At 37.7% G+C, this 27,193-nt stretch overlaps 1 protein-coding gene across 1 annotated transcript in view; it reads left to right on the forward strand.

Annotated features, from left to right (window-relative positions):
- The window catches only part of Rp1 (RP1 axonemal microtubule associated), a 357,619-nt gene that overhangs the window by 147,635 nt on the left and 182,791 nt on the right, over positions 1-27,193 (forward strand). Inside the window, 2 exon segments of the mRNA XM_059255599.1 lie at positions 2,996-3,173; positions 12,677-12,808. Of these exon segments, the coding sequence (XP_059111582.1) occupies positions 2,996-3,173; positions 12,677-12,808 (310 nt within the window).

A 27,193-nucleotide genomic window follows, 5' to 3' on the forward strand; every position in this document is an offset into this window, starting at 1 on the left:
TCTTAGTTAATGCTTCATCTTCTCCTGGAAGACTTATTTGATTCCTCCAAATTTAGCATCTTTCTTTTGCATTTTCCAAGCCCCAGGAACTTGTTTCTACCCCATTATACTTATGCTATTGTTATCTTGCTTTGTGATGATTTCTGGTGCTTGACTATGGACAAGTCAAAGCAGAATCTGAAGAAGGTAGACACTGATTAATTCATATGTATAAGATAAGAGAGAGACACAGACAGATATTTGTTTCTTACTGACAGCAACCTAACACTTGAACTAAGACCAGAATATAATCTTTTATAAATAAAATGGTTGAATTAAGAAACTTTAATTCATTCCCACAAAACTCATTGTCCAGAACTCTTTCTTTGGGAGGGGGGTTACAAGTAAAATGTTTACTGTAAATAGCATTACAGGTATTTTATTCTATACCATGCTTATTTTTGTGTTTTTCTTTTCTGTCTATAGTATTAATGCATGCTCTTTATAAAATAGTTAAGTTACTTTGAAAGGAAACAAAATGTCATACTTCTCCTAAACGGTCATTATAAAGAGCGAGCATGAGTTGTCTTGCAAGTTTCCCAGGCATAAAACACACATTATATATTTTACAGAAATGATGTACACTAAACATTGTAATCAAATTGTCTTTCTCATCAAGTGCTCCTTGAACATTTTAATAACTTAAACAAAATTCTTAAAGTGACATTATGTTTTGCTTTATGTATATTGCTTACTTGTTTCCACTTTTTTAAGGTATGTGAGATTATGTCTTTTTTATTAAGAAAAATTTTTCATTCATTTTACACACCAATCAAAGATCCCCCTCTTCCCTCCTCCTGGCCCCCCAGCCTCTCCTCCCGACCCATCCCTGCTCCCTCCCATAAGAAGGCAAGTCCTCCCATGTGGAGGCACATTCAGTAGAGGCAAGTCCAGCCCCTTCCCCCTGCCTCAAGACTGCACGAGGTGTCCCATCATAGGTAGTGGGCTCCACAAAGCCTGCTCATGCACCAGGGATGGATTCTGACCCTACTGCCAGGGGCCTCCCAAGCAGATCAAGGTACACAACTGTCTCACTGTGCAAAGGGCCTGCCTAGTCCAGTCCCATGTAAGCTCCACAGCCATTGATCCAACTTTCATGAGTTCCCACTAGTTTGGTTTGGTCATCCCTGCATGTTTCCCCACCATGTTCCTGATGCACTTGCTTATAGAATCCCTCTTCTCTCTCTTTGACTGGACTCCTGGAACTCTGTCTAGTGATTGTCTGTGGATCTCTTCACCTGCTTTCATCAGTCATTGGAGAAAAGTTCTGTGATGATAGTTAGGGTATTCACCGGTTTGATCTCTGGGGCAAGCCAGGTCAGTTCAGGCACCCTCTCCACTATTGCTAGTAGCCCAGGCTGGTGGTCATCCTTGGGGATTTCTGGCAGCTTCCCTAGCACTGGGTTTTTCTCTATACCCATGATGTCTCTCTCTATCATTGCATTCCCCCTCCCTCTCTGTTCCAGCTCAACCATCCCATTCCCTTATGCTCTCGTCCCCTATCCCCTACCCTCCATTGCCCACCCCTCATCCCCAGTTTATTCATGGAGATCTCATCTATTTCCCCTTCCTAGGGCAGTCCATGCATCCCTCTTTGGGTCTTTCCTGTTAGTTAGCTTCTCTGGAGTTGTGGGTTGTTGCCTGATTACCCTTTGCTTTATACCTAATATCCACTTATGAGTGGGTACATACCATGTTTGTCCTTCTGAGTCTGGGTTACCTCAATCAGGATGATATTTTGTAGTTCCATCCATTTGCCTGCAAATTTCATGATATCATTGTTTTTCTCTACTGAGTAGCACTCCATTGTGTATATGTGCCACATTTTCTTAATGCATTCTTCAGTTGAAGGGCATCTAGGTTGTTTCCAGGTTCTGTCTATTATGAATAATGCTGCTATGAATATAGTTGAGCATGTGTTCCTGTGGTACGATTGAGTATTCCTTAGATATGTGTCCAAGAGTGGTATAGCTGGGCCTTAAGATAGATTGATTCCTAATTTTCTGAGAAACTGCCATATTGATTTCCAAAGTGGCTGTACCAGTTTGCACTCCCACCAACAGTGGAGGAGTGTTCCCCTTGCTCCACATCCTCTCCAACATAAGCTGTCTGCAGTGCCTTTGATCTTAGCCATTCTGACAGGTGTAAGATGATATCTCAGAGTCATTTTGATTTATATCTCCCTGATAGATAATTATGGATGCTAAGTAATTCCTTAAATGACTTTCAGCCATTTGAAACTCTCCCTTTGAGAATTCTGTTTAGCTCTATAGCCCATTTTGATGGTGTATATTTACTTACCATGTACAACTACATTAGAATATGTTTCTTCTTACATTTGAAAAATTTACTATAAAAACAGTATGATGTGTCTTAAGGTCTTATATTTATAAGTTGTTGCAATATTTTCTCTCATGCTTTATTGGATCTCATGTTCTTTTGATAACCACGGCCATAGAAGTAATAGGCTGTAACACATATCTTAGACACACACACACACACACACACACACACACACACACACACACACACACATCTGTGTGTTTGTATAGATGCATTCTGTGATGTTATAACAATGATAAATGGACTGATGATTCACTTATTAGAATGTATTCTTATTGTTAAGCAATGTGTGACTTTATTTTCTAAAGGTATAATTTCATATTTTAATATTCTGTGCTCATTTTTGGTGGTGAGCAGCTCTGAAGAGAACACCACACAGTAGCCTTTCCTTAGGTGAAGTTCATCTGTGACTTGGAGAACTTTGTTCCTAGCCCTGTGCTCTCTCTTTGGCCATCATATGGTTTCTGTCTCTGGACCTTATGGAAAAAGTTTAAAAAGGCTTTAGATTTATGCAGATGGCTTGAAAAGAAGAAAAGTATTCTTGACAATGAGTGGTTTCCAGTTCTTTCCAGTGTTTGCTCACATTTGTGAAATCATGTCATATTTATTGTAGGGCACTGGAGATACTGATTGTCATTTTAAAATCAAGAGGAACCTGGAAAATGCATCTATAAGTCTGGAATCTTTGAAGAGCCCAGGACTGTTTGTTGGACTTCAACCAGACGGACAGGCAAAACCAGTCATTTATACTAAAGATGAGAATGTTTGCTTCTACCCACGTGTCATCCAGTGTATGTTTACTTCAAATACTTTAAAGTTGTTTGACTTTATGATGCACTATGTAGAATGTCTGAAAATTTCACTGCAGTTTTAATAAGAAAATATCCATTCTTAGACCTTTATCCTTATACTAATACTAAAAGTGGTATGAGAAATACAATGAAGACTGCTCCCCACAAGTTTTCAAGTAGTTAATATAAAGTACAGAGTTTTGACTATCTTGAAGTCCTTCATAACATTAAATTATGTGTGCACATGTACATAGTTATAGCTTATGTCCAGTTGACAGGAAACTAGGAAGCACAATTAACCCCTTGTCAACTTGACAACCAAACATATCACTGTTAAGCTATAACCTTTCCTTTCTTGTCCATCCCCAAGATCACACATTAATATCAACATCATAATATAAAATGTACCAACTTTTAAGAGTCCCACAGTCTTTAAAAATTAGACCATTCAAAAGTTCAAAGTCTCTTTCAAAATTCAGTTTCTTTAAAACTTGAAAATCTATTTAAAAGTTCAATATCTCTCAACTGTGGGCTCCTCCTACAAAGGAAAAAAAGTTTAATGTTATCTAATTCCAAGAGGGGAGCACCAGGGCACAGTCACAATTGGATCAAAAAAAATCCAAACTCCCATCAGTGTAAGTAACTCACCATCCAATGCCTGGGATTTACTCCACATCCCCTGAACTCCTCCAAAGGACCTGGGTCACTTCTCTGGCTTGGCTCTCTGCAGCACACACAGTTTATCTTCTAGGCTCAGGCTGGCTCCACTCCATAGCTTCTGCTGTTCTTGGCAGTCATTCCACTGGCATATTCAAAATGTTGGGGTCTCTGCTGCAATTTGGCTGCACTTTCACTAATGGCCTCTCTTCCTGAACTTCAGTTCTGCCACAGAGTTCCAAACCCCAGCTGCTCTCCATGACCCTCTTACGCCTTCAAAGTCAGTACCACTTACGTGACTTTTACACCACCAAGTTCTGTTGCCAGCATGAAGTACAACCTTGCATGGCTCTGGATCACAGCCTCAGTGTGTTCACTCTGAGGAAACACTTTCCAGAAGTTTTCACCTCAGTGATGTTGGTCTCTTCCTAATAACTGCTGATTTCTTAGCTCCAGGTAATCAGCATCAATTGTCCCAGCAAAGAAAAGGTATTACTTTAGTGGTTCTGTTATCTTGTTATTATCTGCCCTTTTTTCAGCCCCAAATGACTAGAACCACACATTCTTAATTCAAAATATGCAAGAGCTCCAAGAGAGTCTTCAAAAAACCCTCTCACTTCCTTCAGAACTTCACAAACCAGGTGTCTACTCTCTGCATTCCTCTCAATATCCTTATCTTCCAGCCTTCCACGGAACAGCTCAGCAAACTTTGAACACCCTGTGGCTTTTTTAGCACAACATTTCAAAGTCCTTCCACAATCCTCCCCCAAACAACATGGTTAGGTCTATTACAGCAATGCCCAATGATACTGCTAGCAATTTCTGTCTTAATTAGGGTTACTGTTGCTGTAATGAAACACCATGACCAAAAGCAGCTTGGGGAGGAAAGGGTTTATTTCACTCACAGTGCCTGATAGATATGTTAATTCATCATCAAAAGCAGTTACAGCAGGAGCTCAGACAGAGCAGGAACCGGGAGGCAGAAGCTGCTGTAGAGGCCCTGGAAGAATGCAGTTTATTGGCTTGTTCAGCCTGCTTTCTTTCTTTCTTTTTGTTTTTCAAGACAGGGTTTCTCTGTGTAGCTTTGGAGCCTGTCCTGGAACTCTCTAGCCCAGGCTGGCCTTGAACTCACAGAGATCCGCCTGCCTCCCGAGTGCTGGGATTAAAAGCGCGTGCCACTACTGCCTGGCTCATCCTGCTTTTTTATGGAACCCTGGACCACCAGCCCAGCCCATTTACAATGCGCTCTACCTTCCCACATCAATAACTAATTAAGAAAGTACTCTACAGACTCACCTGCATACAGCCAGATCTTCTAAAGGCATTTTCTCAATTGATGTTCTTTTCTCTCCTCTCAGAAGTCTTTGCCTTATATCATGACAGTATATCCATCTGACCTAGTTATTTATATTTATCTGCATTGACTCCATTTAAACCTTAAGTTTCTGTGTTTAAGACCCTATAAATTGTCGAGCTAGTAAAAATGTTTCCCACAGACTGTCACAGAGTGACACCCCCATTCAGCTAAATGGGTATGCAATCTGCCTAGGGAACTCTGAAGGGCAGCAGATAACTTGAGAACACACAAAAGGTTGCAGGGTGGAGTAGATGAGTGAGGAAGAGCTAGCAGGAGGCAGTAAGCTTCTGGAAAAAAGGATGAAAGGGCACATAATAAGGAAGAAGCAGAGAAGAAAAGATGAGGAAGAACAGATAATGATAATTATAAATAAATTTGTAAAAATAAATAGAAGAGGACATGGAAAGAAGGGATGCCCTGCAGATAAATGAGAGATACTAGGAGACCACACTTGTCAACTTATAGGCAAAAATCATATTACAAACTCTCCAATCTGTTCTGCTCTAGACCTTGAGCACTTTGCATTTCCTTCCCTGTTTATAAGGGCAACTTCTTATTTTAGTAAGAGCAAAATACAGAGATACTGCTTCAGAGGTCTCATCATAGCACTGAGTCATGAGCATCCTGATGTGTATGAAAGCATTGGTGTTTCCTGCCATGGAGTTCCCAGCACTGGTTTCTTATGCTTCTGAGGGGGAAATCCCAGTGTTCAGGAAGTTGCATGTTCACACTCACCATGAAAACTTCTTGGCTTCCATGGCAAATTTGTGTGTTTCCCATCTGGGATAATGAAGAGTGTGACTGCAGAGTAAGCAGCTGCAACTGCTCTCAGAGATTTATTTTTGAGTCTTAACAGACACTGAACATTCCAGAGAAAGAAAACACAAAGCTTGGTTCTTATGTGCAGGGTGCTCTTTGCTGAGCAGGAGCCACCGTGAGAACCCTATGTGGTCAGATATTCATTCTCAGCCCACTTTACTTTTCTGAGAATTGCTGAGTTACCTGTCAGGCCAGGAAAGCACAGGGGTGGGTACTCATCTGTAACTTACCCTGTTACTCCCAGGCATTAGGGGGCTTCTCTGAACACTTACAGTTAAAGGTAGCACTTGATCCCATCCCATAGCATCTGCAGATGCAGCATAGTGCTTGGTTCAGAGCAGGTAAATTGGCTGTATTCGTTGAATAAGCAAATGCTGTAACAGTCACCCAATGACGTATCATGCCTGGGTTTTATTTTTATGTGCTAGCAATATGTACCTAATTAAACATCTCAGATTCTGCTTTGTCATATGTACGTAAGAATAGTAACATTATACTATGGTAAGATTTTTTTTGCTTGAATCCATGAACATTTGAAATTGCAAGTGTGTGTATTTTCAGTAAATGAATCCTATGGAAATATTTGTATTTGAGATGGGAGTTATTGGTGATCTTCCTTTGGTCCTTCAAAAGGATCCTTCAAAAGTGATGCAGAAAATGCTGAAAATGTCTCCTAGATTGGAGTGGGAGATAGCGCACTGGCACAGTGTTCCTTTAATGTGCAAAGCCTTAGTTTTTTTTTTTTTCCCAAAGTACCACAATAAAAACAATTCTCTCCCAGAAAGCTATCACAAGGTTTTGTAGGGATGATAGAGTGTTTATTAAAACTTTTTTCAGTAATTACCCTAGTAATCTTTATAATTTTAGAATAATATGAATCTTACAGAATCTGAACTATGTAAATATGGTTGATAGATTGAATCTTCTCCAAGGAAGAAGCAAAGAATACTAAAACTTTGAAATTGTTGAGTCTTGAATTATTTGTATTTCAACACAGTCCAAGTCAACAACTTATTTTTACAACACAAGCTTTTTCACACTATTTTTTGAAATTCAGAGTAGAACGTGCCCAATAAGGAGCTTGGGTGGAGAGGAGAGAGTGGTAGGAAGAGAACAGAGAGGTTACATACTCCTGTAAGGCAAGGGTATTCTAATGGACGGGATCTGCCTCCAAACAGCAAGAACTTTGGGAGGTGATGTTTTACCATGTGGGCTGGGAGGGCAAAGCTGTCAATGTCCAGATCCCAGATGGTCTCTTGGCAGCCTGTGCCCTCACAGCTACTGGACCTCATGCCTCTCTTCTATGAAACGAAGACAAGAATACCTTAACACAGAACTAGTGTAAGAGCCACGTGAATTAACATCTAAGGGTGTCTGACACTCCATGAGTGCTCTATAAGTGACTGCTGTTATAGTTATTGAAGAAAATATTTCACAGTGTGTCTTTTATAATTTAAACAGTTGATAGATTTCTGGAAGGCAAGAAATAGTATTTCATCATGTCTTCTAATCATTTTGGGCAAATCACATTATTTCTCTGTAACTTGATTTCTTCATGTATAATTTGGTTGAGATTTGATTTAATGATTGAAAATAGAGAATTTATAATAAAACCATTTCTCACTATCATTTAGCTGTGATAGACAGTTTGTATAGCAAAACTTCTTCATCTTCTTTCATGAATTTTACTCAGAACATATGATTCTCATATATAAGAGAAACTGAAAGTACTCAAATTTACATGAGCATTTATTATGCTGAACTGGGCAGGAGGTTCTTTATCCAGATACATGGGTCATTTGGGAATCTCATACATTCCTATTACTCCAGGTAATACCAACACTTACAAACCCAAGTAATGAAACCTCCCTCTGTGTGGGGTTACAAGATCCTTAGAACTTGAACCTTTCTGTGGTGATATATCATGTATGCCAATAAAGCTTACCTGGGGATGAGAGGACAGACCAGCCACTACATTAGACATAGAGGTTAGGCAGTGGTGGCACACACCTTTAATCCTATTATACCTTTAATCCGTCTGGATCTCTGTGAGTTCAAGGCCACACTGGGCTATATGAGAGACACAGAACCAGGCAGTGGTGACACACACCTTTAATCCAAGGAAGTAATATGGCAGAACACAGAAAGGTATATAAGGTGTGAGGAAACAGGAACTCTCTCTCTTGAGGCTGAGGATTTCCTAGAGGTAAGCTAGTAACTGGCTGTTCTGTTTCTCTGAACTTTCAGCTTTCACCCCAATATCTGACTCTGAGTTTTTTTTTTTTACTGTAAGTCCTTTTAAGATTCGTGTTACACTTTTCATCAGCTTCAGTGACCTACTCATATAGAATACTGAAGGCGGAGTAAACTCATTCAAGGTTTTAGGACACAGGCTTCATTCATGCACACAAAGTTGCCCTTTCTTGTTCTAAGTCTGGCTAGGTGGTATGGTGTGAGCTACACTCCTTATAAAAAAAAGTGAACAGACACTAGCTCAATAACCTGGAAAGACATAGAACTAAATATACGAGTTAGATACTACATTTTTGTTACAGTAAAAACTTCTTATGTTCATCGAGATCACTCAGTGGGTAAAGATGCTTTATGTACAAGTCTGATGAACTGAGTTTAATTCCTGGAACCCGTGTAAAGGTGGAAGGAAAGAAGCAATGTTGTGGAATATTATTTTAAGATGTGTAACATTTGTTTATGCTGTAGAAGATTTGTTTAATGATACAAAGATGTGCTGCATTCTTTTATGTTGCATTTGCTTAATTCTGTGAACTTGTGTTACTTTGCCTATCTAAAACACCTGATGATCTAATAAAGAGCTGAATGGCCAATAGTGAGGCAGGAGAAAGGATAGGGAGGGCTGGCAGACAGAGAGAATGAACAGGAGGAGAAATCTGTGAGGTGAAAATCAAAGAGTGAGAAAAGAAGGGGTCAGCCACACAGCCAGACATAGAATAAGAAGGAAAGAAAAGATATACAGAAATAGAGAAAGGTAAAAGCCCAGAGGCCAAATGTAGACAGATAGTTTTTAAAATGAATCTTAAAAGGTCTTATTAAATAAAAACCCAAAGCCAGATATCAGGATTAAAACCCTGAGAGATCAGAGGAATAGGAAAAGCCACAGCTAACCTCACCTCACCAACTCTGCAGCTTCCAAAGAGAGCTGCTTCCCGTGTACCCACGCCAATATGCCTTTCTGTTCTGCCAACTCATTTCCTCTCTCTACCCTGCTACATCACTTCCTCTTCCTGCTCTGCTCTGTCACTTCCTGTCTGTCTGTACAGACCTCCAGACCTTTATGGCTAGTGCTGGGATTAAAGGTATATACCACCACACCTGGCTCTGTTCCCAGTGTGGCCTTGAACTCGCAGAGATCCAGATGAATCTCTGCCTCCCCAATCCTAGGATTAAAGGCATATGCTACCATTGCCTGACTTCTATGTTTACTATAGTGGCTGGATTTTTCCTCTTACCCTCAGATAAACTTTATTGGGGGACACAGATAAAATATCATCACAATAGTTTAAGAAAAATTGACAAACAACAAGCCAAGCTAAGACTGGGCATTCTTAAGTAAGAATAAGCCTCCATGTGATTTATTTGGGAGCTGGATGGTGGACCTCCCAAAGAGTAAAGAGTAAAAACAACCAACTACAAGACAATGCAGAAAACTGTCCTTTCACTCCACATTTGTGCCATGGCATGTGTATGCCCATATACATACACATCATACACACACACTGATAAATGACAACAACAACAATAATAATAATAATAATAATAGTTTTAAAAAAAGGATTTGGGTTTACATCTTTGAGGGTTTTTGTGACACTCACAGCCAGCAAAGTGATGAGCCACAGGAAGCAAGAAGGAAGTTCAGCTCAATATGACTCAGCAGTTGATGTATGTTCAAACTTTGGGAGTCTTACCTCAAGTAGTTTATTTTAGTCACATTTAAGCATAGCATGGTTTGGTGAAAACTATTTTGATGATGGTTACCTCAGTCCTGCATATACAACAAAGCATACGTAACTCTCAACAGGAAAGTAAGCTAAAAACAGATCAGATGTGACATCAAAACTCTTTGTAAAGTCCAAAAGATAGGTTCTATAGTTGGACTGAGAAAAATGAATTTAAGGTAAGAGTCTGGGGAAGATCCAGTACCAGAAAATTTCAGCTACACGGATAGCAAAAAGGTCACCAGGCTAGAGAGCATGTCTGCTCCAGCCCTGTGGGTAGGAGAACAGGTTTTGGGTTCCTTTTCTTGAAGAAACAACCCTGTGTGCTTAACATTCCAGGCTCCCTTAGTACATGTCTGTAAGCACAAAGGCCTCTGTGCTCCTACTAAGTCTTATAGATATTTGTTGTAAAATGTGTTTAGAAAGTTCATTTTTGCTTGATATTTGAAAAAAAAAATAAAAATGAAATTACATAAAAACCTAAGTGCAATAGTAGCCAGCTCATCAGATTCTAATTATGTGTACAATAATCTCACTCACAACATGTGACAGAAATGCATCATTGTAGTTGTTTGTTTCTTATTTTTTTAAATATAAAACAAAATATTTTTACTAATTGACTTTGTAGAGTCTGGTTGAGTCTTGACATAACGGACATTATGCATATAATGATACCATCAGATGTGAATAATTAATTTTCTATAAGGAAAATGATATATCTTTTATTATCATTACAATTATCACTTTACATTGCTGCTAATAAATTTTCACATTCAACTTTTGATTTTTTTAAATTTTAGTTTTTAAGTTTAAATTTTAATTAATTAATTTTTTGAGACAGTGTCTCATGTATCCAGGCTATTCTCAAACTCACTATATCCCCAAATAACCAAGGATGACTTTTGAACTACTGGTCTTCCTGTCTCCTCTTTCCAAGTGCTAGGATTGGACACATATACCACAATGCTCAGTTTTATGGGGTACTAGGTCTGAAACCTAGGGCTTTGTGTATGCAAGGAAAGCACTCTACCATTTGAGCTATATCCATAGCCCCGCACACTCCTTTGGCAATTGTGAACTAGATAAGAGAACACACTAGTAGTATAGGCTCTAATCCAGAGTGTTATCAGAGGGCTACTTTAGTACTTGGAGTGTGAACCACCTTCTGTGAGTCACCTGCTCCCTCTGCATAGAGTAACAGGAGCTTCCTTGCTCTTGCATTTACAGAAAACATATTTTCCATAGAAAAAGATGTCATCAACCCATTGGAGAATCCCAGGTAGAACCTTGAGAAATTATTACAAGGAAGGTACAGAGACTGGAGACATTGTTTTTTATTTCATAGTCATATCTGTGCTGATCCTATGTGCAGCCCCTTTTGTGTTTGTCTCTGGACTGGGATGTTAGTTTCTTCATTATATTCCTGAATACCTTTTGCATAGGTCTTGTGAAGCACTCTGCATATGTATGAGAGGTCATGGTTTAAGTGTGTCTCCCTCTCGGCTGTAACCCCATAAATACCAACGCCATGTCTTATGTACTTCCTTTTTTCTAAGATTATGACAGTAACTAGAAGATTGGTTCATATTCCCTCGTAATTCCAGATATTTATTTTATTCATAGGCAAATGGACCCTAAGTTATGTTTAGCAATCTTTACCCAGTGAACGTGTAGAAGTCTAGTCAACTTCCCTTTTTACTTTGAATTCCTTTATTGTCATCCATCTCCAGTGCTTAAACACTATGCTATAAGTAGACATAATGGGAAAACCAAAGCTTCATAGGACTTGGTGTTGAAAATCTCATTATCCTGGAATTACACCTTTTAACCCTTGCAGGATATAACTAAGGTACAATGTCCCAGGCAGTTCTTCAGACACCAGTATACTGTTGTCTGTGCATCATTCATGTCATTAAGTATCACTCACTCCACACCTAGAAGGTTTTCATGCTGTCTAATTTTATGAGTCATCAGAGTATAATCTTATGTAGTCAGGCATCTATATAAATGTTGCAATGCACTCTCTAAAACTTGACATCTGTAATCTAAATGACTGTCATTTAAGAGTTATCACCTTTCTTATGCTTGATCCTAAAGAACAAATACAACTTAATTTTGAAATTCTAAACATAAGTAACACTTTTGAATAGAGCTTAAACAGACATTGTTCAACGAAGCTGGAGATATCTATTTTTGATGCAGCCTCCCAAACCACTTGCTTTTTTTATAGATGACAGAAAAGTAGCTAGTTTCTTTTTCATTCATAGATATGTATATATTTCTCTGGTTAGATATTCTGGTAAGATTGCATGAAGTTCTGTTTGAATGATGCTTTGCTCAGTTTTTTCTTTGAGGAAGGCAAAACAGCAGATTACTGAAGTAGCTCCCATTTAGAATCTGTAAGGAAAATATCTTGAATAAGTCATTTGATTTGTATTGAGATGTTAAGCTGTTGCTTGTTGCTTGGAATACAGGAACAGTGAATAGGGTTTATAGGAATGCAATTTATGCATAGCCTGCTGGTAAGAATGAAAAGTCATTTTCTGGGAACTGTGTGATAGGAGTGAAATGATTTTAATAGGCAAATGCAAACAATGGGAAAACTTAGACTTGGTGCTGAGCATATGGTGAACATTCTGAGAAGAAATTGGGATTTTGAAATGATAGTGTCTTTCAATTTTTAAATATCTTAATTTCAGTTGGCAGAGAAAACCCAATGGGAATGTCTGCAACACCCAGCCAAGGGGAAGACAAGATCCATCTGTCAAAACACCAGAAAGAAAAACCGTTAGAATCCAAGGCCAGACACCCCTCACCATTGTCCTCAGAAAGTAAGCAGCAGTCTTTTCCTCTTTTTTGGTTTGTTTCTCTACTTTGCTTCTTCCCTGTAGTTACTTTAGGAAGAATATTATATTATTTAACACAATCAAAATAATTTTCATTTCTACAATTGTAAAATTAGATGAATTGGGCAGACCATGAACAAAGTACTCCAAATCCTAAAGTTTTGGATTTCTACTTCCTATATTTGTTTCATTATTTTCTTTTTCTCAAATATATTCTTACTAGTAATTATAATGTACAGCATCCATCAAGTTCTGTGCTTTGTGATGTAACCATCAACAGACAGAAGGGAGCAAGACTCTTGCAGTCTTGCCCAGAACTTGTGATCCTCAGTCGGAAGACTGGAAGTAAAGTTGTGTGCCACCACACCAGACTTTGAGTCATTTTTTTTTTTTTATCTTTTTTCTTTTTTTTCTTTTTTTCTTTTTTCCGAGACAGTCTCTGTATAGCTTTGTGCCTTTCCTGGAACTCACTCTGTAGCCTAGGAGGACCTTGAACTCACAGAGGTCTGTCTGCCTCTGCCTCCCGAGTGCTGGGATTAAAGACGTGCCAACACCGCCCGGCTTCTTTCTTTTTTCAACAAGCCCATTTTTATATATAACTAGGATGTTACCTTTATCAAAATGGTTTTTAAAAATTAATTATTGGCTGTACTGCTATTTCTTTCAAATGGCAATTGATAAAAATAACCTCCTTGGCAAGATATACCTACTAGTGCATGACACTATGACCGTAGCCAAATCCTTTCTAATTGGGTTTGATGCCCATTCTACAAAAGAAAACTGAGGCCTTGAACTGTAAATCTGCCCAGGAGTCTGTAGCTCGAGAGGTCTTAGGCCCCAACAGAGAACTCTCTGCTGTGCTAAATGAACATGATGTCAAATTGGTGTCTCTCAAACATCATAAGATAAACTTTTTTTTCCTGCAGAGTGGGGCAGTTAAGGCAGAAATCATGGGTAGTCAAATTGTGGAGAATAAGTGATAGTAGATTATTTGGCTTGAAACAAGTCATATACATCACCCCCAACAAGGCTCAGGGAACATTGTGAACATGGGATGGAAAGAATTTAAGAGCAAGAGAATGGAGAAGAGTGCCACAAAAGTTTTCTGGAAATGACATGCTCATTATACTGTGAACTCACCAAAGGCGTGATTACCTGTGTAAGATCTATGGAAGACCAGATTTCTTACTATTTTCTGATGCATGAATGAGGATCTCTTAAGGTACTCATTCACCGGTGTGACAATGGGTGGGTAGTGGGTTCTGAGGGAATGATTTTCTTAAGTGGGATAGCCACTGATTAGTTGCCTACATTCCAAGAGGTAACTCCCACACCCATCCCACACCTAACATGCTCATGTGGGCAGCCTCAAACTTGATGAGAAATAAATAAATAAAAAATAAATAAGAGAGAGAAGGGAAGAAGGAAGGAAGGAAGGGAGGGAGGGAGGGAGGGAGGGCAGGGACAGACATCAAAGTAGGAGGAGGCTTGCTGGAAAGAAGGTTTTCAGAAGAAGAGTGGGTAAGAGAAAAATGGGGGTTAAATGCCTCAAAACCAACAAATACAGGTATGAAATTGTCAAAGAATAAATAAAAAGTCTCTCTGATATGCCTACATCTTTATGATACTAGCCATAGGTAAATCATCACTGTGACTTTTTGCTGTAATGGACTAGTCCTGGACTGTATTTCCACACAACACAGATTCATGGAGCAGTGTGAAGAATTACTCACATGAGAAATGTGCTTAGTTAAAATTTCTCATAGAAGAATTCAATTTGTGTCAGGAAGTAAAGACTTTTAAATAAGAGTTGGCTACCTCAAGCAAGATGTTCAAAATAGCATGCTAGCTGAAATCTTCAGAAATAGACATTTTTTTGTGAGTGAAGAAAAAAGCATAGAGAAAACTTTTATATTTCCAATAAAATTGTTCTTGTAAAACATTTTAAAATGTTGTCATTGTTAAAATTTTGAATGGTAGGAACTATAGAATTTTTGAATGAAGCAAATGAAATATATTAGCTATCTGCATTACTATGACTGAGTACCACAGGCAATTGTCTTAAAAAGAGAAAAGTTTTATTTAGCTCTAAGTTTTGGACTACAAAGTCCGTATAGTAGTATAAAACAGGAATTCTTTTTACAGCATCATTTCATAGGTCAAAGGTTTGGAAATGAATTTTGAAAGCAAATGATTACATTTCAAATTGGAATAGAGATTGGAAAGAAAGGGAGAGAGGGAAAGGGGAATAAAGAAAAGGAAGAGGGGGGAGTCAGGGAGGGAGAGGGAGATTCCAGAATCTTCATTAAGGATATGTCCTATAAGACATAAGGACTTTCTATAAGACCCACCCCTAAAGATCTATCACTTAGCAACAGCATCACCCTGGTGACAAAGGTCAGTCTGTGGACCTTTAGCAGACACCTGTCTTCATTCAACATAACACTAAATGACTTGGGCAAGATGAGAGAACTAATCCTTATGATAATTCAGATGTTCGACACTATTCTTTTGCTTAGTCACTATAAGCACACACATACCCTGTTTCTAACAGATCAGCAATATAAGGTGTCTTAGGGTTACTATGCTGTGAGGAAACATCATGACCAAAGCAACCTGGGGAGGAAAGGATTTATTCATTCTCAGCTCAATGTAACAGTTCATAATCAAAAGCAGTGAGGGCAGGAACTCAAGCAGGACAGGAACCTGGAGGCAGGAGCTGATGCAGAGGCCATGGAGGGTTGGGTGCTGCTTACTGACTTGCTCCCTATGGCTTTCTCACCCTGCTTTTTTTTATAGAACCAGGACCATCAGCTCAGGGATGGGACCCCCACAAAAGACTGGGTCCTCCCCTATCAATCATGTAAAAAGCCCTACATGGTTGCCCATAGCCCTATCTTATGGAGGCATTTTTTTTATGATTTCATGTTTATGAACTTTTATTACAACAGAATAGTAACAATAAACATGAGCTTAGCAAAGAAGGTAACTACCCATCCCCACTTCAACTGATATGTCCAGAAGTCAAGGCAGATTCTTAAATGAGTCTAAATATAGACATTCCTGAACATGATCAGGGTTGGTCATGGAGCCCATGCTTTCAGAGTTAAATGATGGGAGTAAGAGAGAGAAAAGTAGAAGGAGCCTGGCTAAGGGACAGGACACTTAGAAGGTGTAAAGACTCTTGCTGACTACAGAAACATGCTAAAGTTTTCACTAATGCTGCTTAGAGAAGACATGAATATGTCAGAGACAGATGAACTGATAATCTCCCAGGAAGACATTTTCTTAATTGGGGCTTCCTTCTTCCTGATGACTCTAATGTGTCAAGTTGGCCTAAAACTAGCCAGTACATAAGAGAATACAGTGAGGAGGAAAACAAACTTGGCCGTAGCAGTCTCAAAATTTATTAATGAGTAAGTGGGTTGGATCAAATATTAAAGCATACAAAAATGAAAGCTACAGACTGATAGTGGGCATTCTAGGTATAAAATAAACATTGAATCCTAAATTTCGTGTAAAGTCTTGTAAATTCTTTGTTAGTAATTAATGACAATGTGGGAGTGAAGGCTAAAGACAAAAGGGAGGAGGCTGAGCTCAAATTGTTTACAGGCTGCTGACACACCACAGACAGCAGACACAGAGGCATCTCCTGTGACATGCTGTAAGGCATGTGTGCATGGTGTGCTTGAACTTGGCCTTTCTAGGCTGCAGCAGGAGTGGATTTAAGAGATATATGATTTTGGGTAGAAAAATGCATTGAGTGTTCCTGTGTCTTTGCCACCCAGCCCCCACCAGACAGTTGTAGTACTGTGTATTGCTTCTTTCAAGAAATACTTTCTTTTTGGTTTGACAATTTAGAACTCACACTACATACATTTTGATTGAAATCATATGAAAACATAAAAATTTAGTTAAATTTACATGAAAATATATGTTAAAACACTTTGGAAAACCTTTTGTTGCCTTTAAAGACATTTAAAAGCAAATTGAAGATTGTCTTCATTATCAATCCAGTCTTTCAGTATTAATAGACAAAAAAACTTGCCTTTGTTCAAAATGCTTAGTTATCAAGAAAGATAAAACTTTTCTCACTTATACCAGGGGGGCAAGAGAATTAGAAGCTGACAACAGCATTGTGTAATAAACACTGCACTGCCAACAGCATGGTGTAATAGAAACTGCACTGCAAACAACTTGGTGTAATAAACACTGCACCATAAACAACTTGGTATAGTAAACACTGCACTGCAAACAACTTGGTGTAATAAACACTGCACTGCAAACAACTTGGTGTAATAAACACTGTACTGCAAACAACTTGGTGTAATAAACACTACACTGTAAACAATTTGGTGTAGTAAACACTGCACTGCAAACAACTTGCTATAGTAAACACTGCACTGCAAACAACTTGATGTAATAAACACTGCACCACAAACAACTTGGTGTAATATACACTGCACTGCAAACAACTTGCTATAGTAAACACTGCACTGCAAACAACTTGGTGTAATAAACACTGCACTGCAAACAATTTGGTGTAGTAAACACTGCACTGCAAACAACGTGCTATAGTAAACACTGCACTGCAAACAACTTGGTGTAATAAACACTGCACTGCAAGCAATTTGGTGTAGTAAACACTGCACTGCAAACAACTTGGTGTAATAAACACTGCACCACAAACAACTTGGTGTAATATACACTGCACTGCAAACAACTTGCTATAGTAAACACTGCACTGCAAACAACTGGGTGTAATAAACACTGCACTGCAAACAACTTGGTGTAATAAACACTGCACCACAAACAACTTCGTGTAATAAACACTGCACTGCAAACAACTTGCTATAGTAAACACTGCACTGCAAACAACTTGGTGTAATAAACACTGCACTGCAAACAACTTGCTGTAGTAAACACTGCACCGCAAACAACTTGGTGTAATAAACACTGCACCGCAAACAACTTGGTATAGTAAACACTGCACTGCAAACAACTTGGTGTAATAAACACTGCACTGCAAACAACTTGGTGTAATAAACACTGCACTGCAAACAACTTGGTATAGTAAACACTGCACTGCAAACAACTTGGTATAGTAAACACTGCACTGCCATGAGTATGGTATAATAAACACTGCACTGCAGTAGCAGGTGGATCTCTACCATTACTAGAGCAGAGTTTTACTTTACATCAAGATGAATTCTAATCACTTTTCATAAAAGAGAGGATGCCAGGCAGAAATCTCATTTTTGTTAAAAGTCAATATATTTTGTTATATAAATTTCAAACTTACATAAAAATAGAGACAGTATAATACATTCCCTATGTACCCATTACCTGGTTTAAATTCCTACCATAAGCTGATCTTGCTTGATGGCCATTCATAGTATCTCATATCATCTCAACTGGGTCATTTTAAGCAAATCTAAGGCACCAAATCATTTTATTTATAAATACTTTAGAAACTCATATTCTTAAAAATTATATTGTGAGAGAATATAAACTACTTCTGCCTAGTTTTAAGTTTGGAAATACTGCATCTAAACACAATCAGACAAAATATAGACAGGGAAGACATGATGTGAGCTCTGAACTGAACCTTCTTAGATTGTTACAAATGAGGGGCACAGGGCCAAGAGAAGGCGATGTGTTAGGGGTTTCCCCTGCAGTCATGGAGTCAGTACCTGGCTTCTGGTGCTGACAAGCAGAAAGGCAGCCACACTGCCAATTTTCTGTCTGCTGTGAATGCTCAGAGGTGCTGTTGGGTGTCTGTTGAAGCAAAGCCATTGCATCATTTTTATTTTTTAAGATTTGAATTAAATATTTTTGAGATTATTACACCATTTCTCCCTTCCCTTCCCTCCTTCAAAAGCTCCCCATATGCCCTCCCTGTTCTTCAGATTTGCATACTCCTTTTTCATTGTTATTCCCATCATATATATACATATATATTTACAATACAATTATACACAATGTAATTATGTACATTAAATAAACAACATATTATATATAATTACAATAATGCAACCTGCTCAGTTCATATAATTCTACTTGTATGTGTGTGTTTTCAGGGCTGACTACTTGGCATTACAGCTTTCTTCAAGTGCAGAAAGGTGCCAGTCCATAAATGTTAAAACTCAGAGAGAAATATGGGTGAAAAACATGGATTAAATTTTCCACTTGAAAATTAAAGCTTTTTTTCAAACCAGTAGTCTACAAATTAAATTTGTTCTTTATATAATAATAATTTATATTTATATAAAAAGTAAAATACATAAAGCACAAAGCAAAATATTAAAAGCATCTACATAGGTTATATTGGGTTCACAGTTTTATAATGTGCTCTCCAGTTAATAGGAAGTAACAAAAATTATAAGCATTTTAATAATATTAAATATTCTTTTGTGAATCAACTTAATTGCTATAAGCAATACTGCCAATAGATAGCACAAAACATATCCACTATGTACTCTACTAACTTACAATGAGCACTCATTTGTACTGCATGTCTGAATATACACACACACACACACGGACATTAAGAATACTGTCTAGAAGTGGGTATTCTGGGTAATAAGCTGTATTCCTTTTTCTTTTTGTTATAGCCATAGTGTTGCTTTAAATACTAAAAATATTCTCTCAGCATTGGGAATGAAATATGTTTACTGTTTCATGCTTGTACTAGTTAGTGTAGTAAATAGCATGAATAGTTGACATAAGTTTTCATTACTTGGAAAAATCTTTGATTGGAGACGTTTATATGAATAACATACAAATAATACATTCATTTAAAATTATTTATTATTGTGGTGGTTTGAATAGGTATAGCATCCATAGACTCATATGTTTGAATGCTTGGCCCATAGGGAGTGGAGCTATTAGGAGGTGTTGCCTTGTTTCAAGAAGTATGAAGGTGGGCTTTGAAGTCAAGCTACACCCAGTGTAGACATAGTTGCTTCTGCTGCATGTAGATCAAGATGTAGAACTCTCAGTTCCTTCTCTAGCAACATGTCTGCCTGCATCCCACCATGAAGATAATGGGATAAACCTCTGAAACTGTAAGCCAGCCCCAATTAAATGTTTTCTTCTGTAAGAATTTTTGAGGTCATGATGTCTCTTCACAACAATAGAAATCTTAACTAAGACGGAAGTTGGTACCAGGAGTGTGGTATTGCTGTGGTAGGCCTGATCATGCTTTTATTTGGTGTCACTTGGACTTTAGGAGTTTGGGTTATAAAAGCAATGGAATGCTTTAAGTGCTATTTAATGGACCATACTAGTAGGAACATGAAAGACAGTGGGGGCCCTGCTTAAATGGTTTCAGATGAGAATTTTCATACGTTGCCTAGAAATTGTTCTTCTGATGTTTTGGTGAAGAGTGTGGCTGCTATTTGCCCTTGTCAAAAGAGTCTGACTGAGGCTAAAATGAAGAGATTTCAATTAATTCTGTTGGTGGAGGAAATATAAAAACAGCCTAGTATTGACTCTGTTATGTGGTTATTGATCTTATACAGGTCAATAATTAAAAAGAACAAACAGAGCAAGGAAAAATACAAAATACACAATTTGAGAAGAAAAGGAGCACCAGGAAGTAGAATGAAACTAAGTCTTGTGTTCAAGGAGACAAACAGATTAAAAAATAAAATAAAGGGAGTGGTGATCTCAGGACAAGACTCTATTCAGGTGAGCCTCCAATTTGTGAAAAGGAATTAGGGAATATCTTAGGTCCAGGCATGGTGGTGCATGCCTTTAATCTCAGTACTCAGAAAGTCAGATTTTGGCAGATCTCTGAGTTTGAGCCAGCATGGTCTGCAGATCAAGTTTCAGGACAGCCAAGCTTGGGCAGTGAAGGAAATCATAGAAAACAGAAAGCAGGTGAAGATGTAATTGAATGAGGGATCCAGCCTCAGCAAACAGCAGAACTTGGCAGCTTTGGCCATGTGGTTCTGAATTTAGAGTTGTGGATAGAAGAAAAGGATTTTGGAATCTTCCTCGGTGACCAAAGAAAGCTGCTGATGCCAGATATGTGTCAGGGATGTCCCTGCATGGAGGCCCAGGGAAGTCATTGTTGTGAAGTTGTGAAGTGAAGCCTGAATTGCCTTGGTGATCCTAAGATGTTGGAAATGCTAGAGCTGTGGGATATCTGTTGAGGAGCTGCTAACAGGGAATAGACCAAACTCAAAAGAAGGAAGTGTGTTGAAGTCAACAATGCTGAAAGTAGTTGGAGATCTGAACAGTGCTTGGAAATTAGACATAGAGATGTAGAGTTTGGAGTTTGCCTGGCTGGTTTTTGGTCTTACTTTGTTCCAGTATTTCCTTACTATGCTCTCTCTTCTCCAATTTGAAAGGGTAATGTATATCCTATGTTATTATAAGTTGGAAATATGTGATCTTTTTTTAAATTTTTTATTTTATAGGGGATTACAGTTAAGAGAGTGCATGAATCTCAGAAGAGACTTTGAACTTCGGGTTTTTAAACATTGTTAAGACTGTGATAGACTATGAGGACTTTTGAAGTTGTATTAAACACATTTTACATTATGTGATGACTATAAGCCTATGGAAGCCAGGGAGTGGAATGTGGTGCTTTGAATAAGTATGGCCCCCATAGTCTCATGTGTTTTAATGTTTGGCCCATAGGGATTGGCACTATTAGGAGGTGTTACCTTGTAGGAGTAGGTGTGGCCTTGCTGGAGGAAATATAGGGATGGGCCTTGAGGTCTCCTATGCTGAAGCTATGCCCAGTGTTGACACAGTTGTTTCTGCTGCCTGCAGATCAAGATGTAGAACTTTCAGCTCCTTCTCCAGCATCATGTCTGCTGCATGCCACCATGAAGATGAGGGACTAAACCTCTGAAACTCTAAGCCAGCCCCAATTAAATATTTTTCTTTATAAGAATTGCTGTGGTCATGGTGTCTCTTCACAGCAACTGAAACCCTAAGACAATTATTTTTATATAAATTTGTTTCACAAAACACATTTTGATCATTTCTTTCCACTCTTCCAACTCCTCCCCAAATTTCTCTACCACCCTACCCAACTTCAAGTTCTTTTTTCTCTCTCTCCTAAAAACAAAACAAAACAGAATCAGGAGAAAACAACAAAATACAAAAATGAAACAAAACAGACAAATTAAAATAAATAAAGAGAAAATAAAACAAAATCCACAAAACCATAACGGAGTCATTTTGTGTTGGCCAACCACTCCTAGACATCAGGTCTGCCCCTGAGTATGGCTGATATTTCTAGGACACTCCATTGGCGAAAACTGATTTTTTTTTCCATTTCCCAGATGGCATCTATTGCAGATAGCTCCTTGGTTAGGGATGGAACTCTGTTCACTTCCCCTTTTCAGTGCTGGCATTTTATCTAGTTTGAACATGTACAGGTCTTATATGTGCTGTCATTGTCTCTGTGAGTTTATATGTATATCAGTTGGGTTGTATCTGGAAATGCTGTCTCCTTGGAGTCATCCATAAACTCTGGCTCTCCAAATTTTCTGCCTTCTTCTGCATAGATATCTGAGGCTTGAGGGGAAGGGTGTGAAAAAGACACCCTTTTTAGGGCTGGGTGCTGCAAAATATCTCACTCTCTATGTGTTGTCCATGTGTGGATCTCTGTGTTATCATCTACTGCAAGAAGAAGCCTCTCTAATGAGGGTTGAACAATGCTCTGCTCTATGGGTATAGCAGTATGTTATTAGGAGTCATTTTATTTCTACGTCCCTTTAGCAGAATAATAATAATAGGTTTGGCCTTTGACCCATCTAGTCTCAATTTCTTGGACACTTTAGTAGTATCATATATTGTTTCCATTTAATGGAGTGGTCCACAAATCTAACCAAAAAGTGGTTTCTTATTCGAATGATAGTTGTGACACTATTGCACCATTATATCTTGCCAGTTTTAGTTGCCTGGTTTTTAGCTGAGTAAAACTGATGATTTCTTTTCTCCTCCAGCAGCAGGCAAAGTATCCTCTAGCACCATGAATTATAGTCAGTAGGGATGAATCTTCTAGTTTGGTACCAGCTTGATTTTTATTTGTTTAATGACATAAATAAGTTGTATATTCAGCAATAGGTTGTAAAGAGTGCCCAATAGTCTTGGCAATAACTTGTGATGCTTGGGTTTTTATTGAGTCCCTTTGTCCATTGCCTCAACAAGTTTTACTTCATTCCTGACACTGGAGGATTTACTTGATGGCATAACATGTCCACTGGGCCATTGTCTTCCCATTATATGGCAACTCCATTAAAATTCCTTTCATACATGTATATGCTGTAAGGTTTCCATATGGCTTTTCAAAAGGTCTTTAGCTGTAGTTGTCCTTCCCCACTTTTTTTCCTCTACCCTGCCCTCCCATTCCTCCCAATTTAATCCACTTTGGTTACCTTGTTATGACACTATATTCTACTTTCTTTTCCTTGGAAGTCCACTCCTTCCCTACTATTCATTACTAGCTACCTAAACTCTGTGGTTAAAAATCTAACATCCACATATAAAAGAAAATATTAAATATTTGTGTTTTGGGGTCTGAGATATCTCATTCAGGATGATTGTTTCTGGAACTATTGATGTACCTGCAAGTTTCATGATTTCAATTCTTCTTAACAGCTGGAAAATATTCCATTGTGTAAATGTATTACATTTTCATTATCTAGTAATCAATTTATAGACATCTATGTGATTTCTAATTTCTGGCTATTATGAATAGAGCAGAAATGAACATAGATGAGCAAGTATCTCTATAGAAATATACAAAGTCCTTTGGGTATATTCCCAATAGTGTCATATCTGGATCTTCTAGTACATCACTTCAGCTTTTTGAGGTACCTGCACACTGAAACATACTGGTTGTACAAGTTTGCATTCTGACTAGTGTAACTAGAGTTTTCCTGCCTTGCCCACAGTCAGGACAAATCTTTGTCACCTGCCAGTCCCACAGCCGCTCAGACCCAACCAAGTAAACACAGAGACTTATATTGCTTACAAACTGTATGGCCATGGCAGGCTTCTTGCTAACTGTTCTTATAGCTTAAATTAATCCATTTCCATAAATCTATACCTTGCCACTTGGCTCGTGGCTTACTGGCATCTTCACATGCTGTTTGTCCTGGTGGTGGCTGGCAGTGACTCCTTCCGCCTTCCTGTTCTTTATTTTCTCCTCTCGTTAGTCCCGCCTATACTTCCTGCCTAGCCCCTGGCCAATCAGTGTTTTATTTATTGACCAATCAGAGCAATTTGACATACAGACCATCCCACAGCAGATTAGTAATGAGTAAGTGTCCCTCTTCCACTGCATATTCTCCAAAATCTGCTATCTTTTTTTTTCTAATTGATACTTGCCATTCTTCTGACTGGGTAAGCTAAATCTCAAAATAATCTTGATTTGCATTTTTGAAGGCTAAGGATGTTAAACAATTTTTAAGTGTTTCTTAGCTATTTGCATTTCATCTTTTGAGAATTTTCTGTTATATCTATACCCCATTTTTAAATTGGGCAATTTTTTTCTTGATGTCTAGGTTTTCTTTTATTTCCTTATATATTCCAGATACTAACTTTCTAATAAATATGTATAGGCTGCCATTTTTCTCAATGATGGTGTCCTTTGCTATACAGAAGTAGTTCTTGAATGAAGCCAAGTTAAACATGATGGATAATATTTTTTGATATGTTTTGAATTTTCCCTGCAAGTATTTTATTGAGAATTATATTTATGTTTATAAGGGATATTTGTCTGTAATTAATTTTCATCCTCTCTCCCTCCCTTCTTTAATTCCTTCTTTTATTTCTTTCTTTTTGGTTGGGTCTGTGTATTTTGGTTTTAGGATAATAGTGGTTTTATAAAGAGAATTAGGAAATGTTCATTCAGTTTCTATTTTGTGAAATAATTTAAAGAGTATTGTTTAGAGTTGTACCATCCTCTTGGTAGGTTTTTCCTTTAATGAATGGTTTTCTCTTCTGATTAATTTTGTTTTGAAGTCTATTTTGTCAATTTTTAAAATCTTTATAATATTAATTCAGTTTAACTACTTTCTCTGAATATATGGTTTCTAGATGTTACTTATATAAATATTTCCCTTAAACTGTGAATCTTCATGCCATGCTTTCTTGATTCCCATGAGAGCCTTACCCTTTTTGAAGAGTGGAAAAAAGAGTTGGGGTAAAGGAACAGGAAGAAAGAAGGGAGAAGAAACTGTGGTTGGTATTAAAATAAATAAAAAATTAATAAAAAACTGTGAATCTTCAAAACTCTTCTCATGAAATGCAAACAATGTAGAATGATGGCATTCCTTTAATGTTAGTTGAAAGTCTGTACATAGTGCTTCTACTTTAAGGACCGTTTAAAATATCTTCATTTCATTTCTTCTGTATATTGTGATCTTTAGATTATTTTATATATCATATATTTTGAGCATAAAATCTATTTTTAATGTTCTGAGTAGAGAGGCCAACTTTTCCCTTGATCCTGGCTGTTTTTTGTTGTTGTTGTTTCGTGTGTCAATCCAGCATTATGGTATATTGGACAAACTTTCGTGTTCTGATCTATTTGTCAGCTGTCTATATGGGGCTTTTGTTCATGTCCTTTGTTTAAGTGCCTGCTCTATCTTAAATTGAAAAATGATAACTTTGTGATTACTCAAGACTTTAATGTTAATTTAACAAATTTTATTTTCATTTTAAGATAACTAGGGAGAGTATTCTTTAATCCATTATATTTTAAAGATAGTGATGCTTTTGTTGAAGTTAGGGTTAAAATGGAATCATTTTTGTGATGGTGTGCTATCTATCAAATGATAAAGGCCATTTGTTTTCAATAGTTTCTTTACATTTTATTATAGAAAACTTTACTCAAACACTATCTTTAAATAATAAGTTTAAAAAAGTTTGTACACTCTCCATCGCCACATTTCTGTTAGTGACCTGCCTTCAGCTGACTTTTTATTCATCTACATGTGAACTATTAAAACCAGCCTGTTTGTTATCAGTATCATCAGTTGTTTTTTCTTTCTGACTTTCAGAAGACCAGCAGCAAAAAGTAGCCAAGAGTTTTTGTTTTATTTTGTTTTGTTTAAATCAATCTAGTTGCAGTGTAATCAAAGTGTTCAATAATGCTTAGAAAAAACAGGTTTGAATCATACAAATCCCTTTTAGATTTTATTAAATGAGATTTTCCTGATAATTGGTGCTTTATCTAGCATCATTCTCTTCAAATATTAGCCCACCTCTAAGCATTTTGAAACCTTTTGTCAAGCAAGAAAACCTTTTTATGGTTCTCAGATGGAGAAATTTATAGTCTGAGGCCAACGGACTTTGGTTCATTTCCAAAAGATCATGGCATTAGATGACATTCATTTTTAAATGATGACAGTACAGACTTTACTACATCACACTGTGTTACAGATTAAACTATCAAATTTTATGAGTATGTCCTCAGTCTGTGTTGTATTTGTGCAAATGATGAAAGAACATGTTAGTGTAGAAGGGTCCTTAGCAGTCATCAACTTATTTGCAGATTATATGAAACAACTAAGCTAAAGACACACACACACACACACACACACACACACACACACACACACACACATACACACAGAAACCCCAGTTCTCTCTGTGTAAGAACACCACTGGACTTTGAAACCACTCCCTCTTATCCGCACAAGCATGTCTCAGCTTCGTTCCTCCTTGCCCTTGCTTTTCATACCCTCACACTCCCTCTTTTCCTTCTCACTTACAATATCTTATTTCATTTTCAGCCATACATTGGCACTTACACAATTTTTCCATGGGCATGCTGAACATGTTGTTATCTCTGTCTAGAGTGTCCTTTATGTCTATTTGCAAAGTCTAGATTCCTCTTTCTATATCTAGCATTTCTTCTTTCCTATATCTTCCAGTGGAATGGAAGCCCTACCAATTCCTTTCTCTATCACTCCCTGGTCTGTGCTATACCTGAACTTTACAATACTTCTTATGTTTTCTATAAGTGTATTTGCATGCTTTAGATAAAATATTAGTTTGCCTGTCCTCTCCACTAGATAGTACATACCTCGAGGGCAAGATGCTCTAGTTATTTTCTGACTTTCAATCATTGCCATTGTTAAAAGAGCAATACACTTGTCTATGTTTAGTAAATAATATGCACTGAAGTTTTCTTAAATAAAAGTGATCCTTCAAATGACTAAGATACTCTGAGAAAATAAATTATCAGTATCTTAAGGGATATCTGCTGATCCAGGATCTCTAATTTCTTTCCTGAAGTATGATATATCAGTAGAACTTGTGGATATTTGGTTACAATACTGCACAGAAAGTTCTCAGTGTTCTTGAGAAGAAATGGCAAGAGGAGCAGTTTGTAGG

Source organism: Peromyscus eremicus, chromosome 2 (assembly GCF_949786415.1).
Source record: "Peromyscus eremicus chromosome 2, PerEre_H2_v1, whole genome shotgun sequence".
In the NCBI taxonomy this organism is placed as follows: Eukaryota; Metazoa; Chordata; class Mammalia; order Rodentia; family Cricetidae; genus Peromyscus; species Peromyscus eremicus.